Source organism: Triticum urartu, chromosome 7 (genome assembly GCF_003073215.2).
Source record: "Triticum urartu cultivar G1812 chromosome 7, Tu2.1, whole genome shotgun sequence".
NCBI classification, from domain to species: domain Eukaryota; kingdom Viridiplantae; phylum Streptophyta; class Magnoliopsida; order Poales; family Poaceae; genus Triticum; species Triticum urartu.
In genome coordinates, this window is record NC_053028.1 from 117,660,891 (window position 1) to 117,662,678 (window position 1,788).

The 1,788-nt window shown below is 49.5% G+C and overlaps 1 protein-coding gene across 1 annotated transcript; it reads left to right on the plus strand.

Annotated features, from left to right (window-relative positions):
- The first annotated feature begins 314 nt into the window (after window positions 1-314).
- On the plus strand, window positions 315-1,202 carry LOC125521162 (pathogenesis-related protein 1-like). Its single transcript, XM_048686208.1, has 2 exons — window positions 315-588; window positions 658-1,202. The coding sequence occupies exons 1-2, from the start codon at window positions 402-404 to the stop codon at window positions 960-962; spliced, it is 492 nt and encodes a 163-aa protein (XP_048542165.1). The 5' UTR covers window positions 315-401; the 3' UTR covers window positions 963-1,202.
- Window positions 1,203-1,788: the final 586 nt, after the last annotated feature.

Consider the following 1,788-nt stretch of genomic DNA (forward strand, 5'->3'; position numbering starts at 1 on the left):
TGCATTCACTAATTAGTAATGCAGCTGGCTAATCACCAACTCGCAGATTAGCACTAGAACAATTTCCCCACGCGGACCGTGGTGCCAATTGGATAGAGAACACATTCTTCCTCTTTACCTAACAAAGATTGATAAAAGCCCCAGCTTTCAGGCCCAGTGATGATAAAGGCACAGCCGACCGACGGTGCCATCCATTTTGGAAAAACTCAACGCCTGACTTTGACGCCTTTTCACCAGTCCCCACTCACCAGACCCATCCGGCCAAGCTTCACCAAACCCCGGCTCCGAGCCCTATTTATAGCCCTCACTTCTGCTCTCCATGAAACCAAGCAACCCTGCGCCATTACAAGACTCACAGATTACATCATTTGCACCGGCTGTACTAGCTTGATCATCACAATATGTCCTCCACCAACAGCTGGACCCACGAGATCGAGTCGGCGGTCACCGCACCGCGCCTCTTCCGCGCTGGCGTCATGGACTGGCACACCCTGGCTCCCAAGCTCGCGCCGCAAATTGTTGCCAGTGCCCACCCCGTTGAGGGAGAAGGCGGTATCGGCAGCGTCAGGCAGTTCAACTTCACCTCAGGTATGCATCACAGACAACTGCAGTCTGGTATACACATGGTAAAAGCATAACACAGAGTTGATCTTGCAGCCATGCCCTTCAACCTCATGAAGGAGAGGCTCGAGTTCATTGACGCAGATAAGTGCGAGTGCAAGTCGACTCTTATCGAGGGCGGTGGCATCGGCACGGCGATCGAGACAGCCACTTCACACATCAAGGTGGAGCCGGCAGCAAACGGTGGGAGCGTAGTGAAGGTGGAATCGACATACAAGCTGCTTCCAGGCGTGGAGGTGAATGATGAGATTACCAAGGCCAAGGATTCCGTCACGGCCATCTTCAAGGCCGCCGAGGCCTACCTCATCGCCAACCCAGACGCCTACAACCAAATCAGTTGAGAGGGATCAAATACGATTATGTTCTCCCTGGTTTGATTTTTGTGTGCTTTCTTCCTGAATAATAAGGCTGCTCCAATCTCCAAGTAGTGATGCGAGAGCACTAAGCAGAGTGTGGACCTGAGAAGTTTAAAAGGTGTATGTGTAACTATCAAAGGGAGCTGTTGTTTGATGATGTTGCTGCTTGCTTATGTATATTCCTCATGATTTCGTATGGGAATAAAAGGAAGTATGTTTTTTTTAGCAACATAAAAGGAAGTATGCGAAACACATAAAAGGAAGTGGAAGTTTATGGGCCAAGAAAGTCTTGTGTTTGCTCGAGTGACTATAATGTCTTTTGCTCTTCTCATATACAGGAGGAAATGGTTTGAATGTATATATTATTTTATTTTATTTTTGCCATCACTTTTTTTTTGCCAAGTCCCTCTATTAGACCCATTTAGTTTCTCCTCGCAAAAAAGACCCTTTTAGTTTCTTCTGTTGTAGCTTTGCTGACGACTTGTCCTTTCCTCTCGTTATGAGCGACTCAAAAGCCCTATCCGCCGCCTACATCTCCAAGACTCCAACCCTCTTGGTGCTGCCGCCGTAGGGGGGTGGGGGGTGGAGGGTGTTGTTGCCGCGGCCTCCTCCCTCCCTGCCTGCAGCTCTACCCCTCTCTCTCTCGTGCTCAGGAAGAAGAGGAAGGATAGGAGGAAGAAGAAGGACACAAAGACACAGGTATTTTGGTGGCCTGGCCACACGAACAGCCGCAGCCTTTTCTTTGTATTTCTCAACACTGGCATGCCACACCAAACCAGCAGCAGTACAGGGAGTATATAACCCAGGCTCG

What these genes read in the sequence shown, in the direction of transcription:
- LOC125521162 (XM_048686208.1), top strand. Translation starts at nt 402, where the DNA reads ATGTCCTCCACCAACAGCTGGACCCACGAGATCGAGTCGGCGGTCACC. An exon ending in GCAGTTCAACTTCACCTCAG is followed by an intron (nt 589 to 657) that starts GTATGCATCACA and finishes TTGATCTTGCAG; the next exon opens with CCATGCCCTTCAACCTCATG.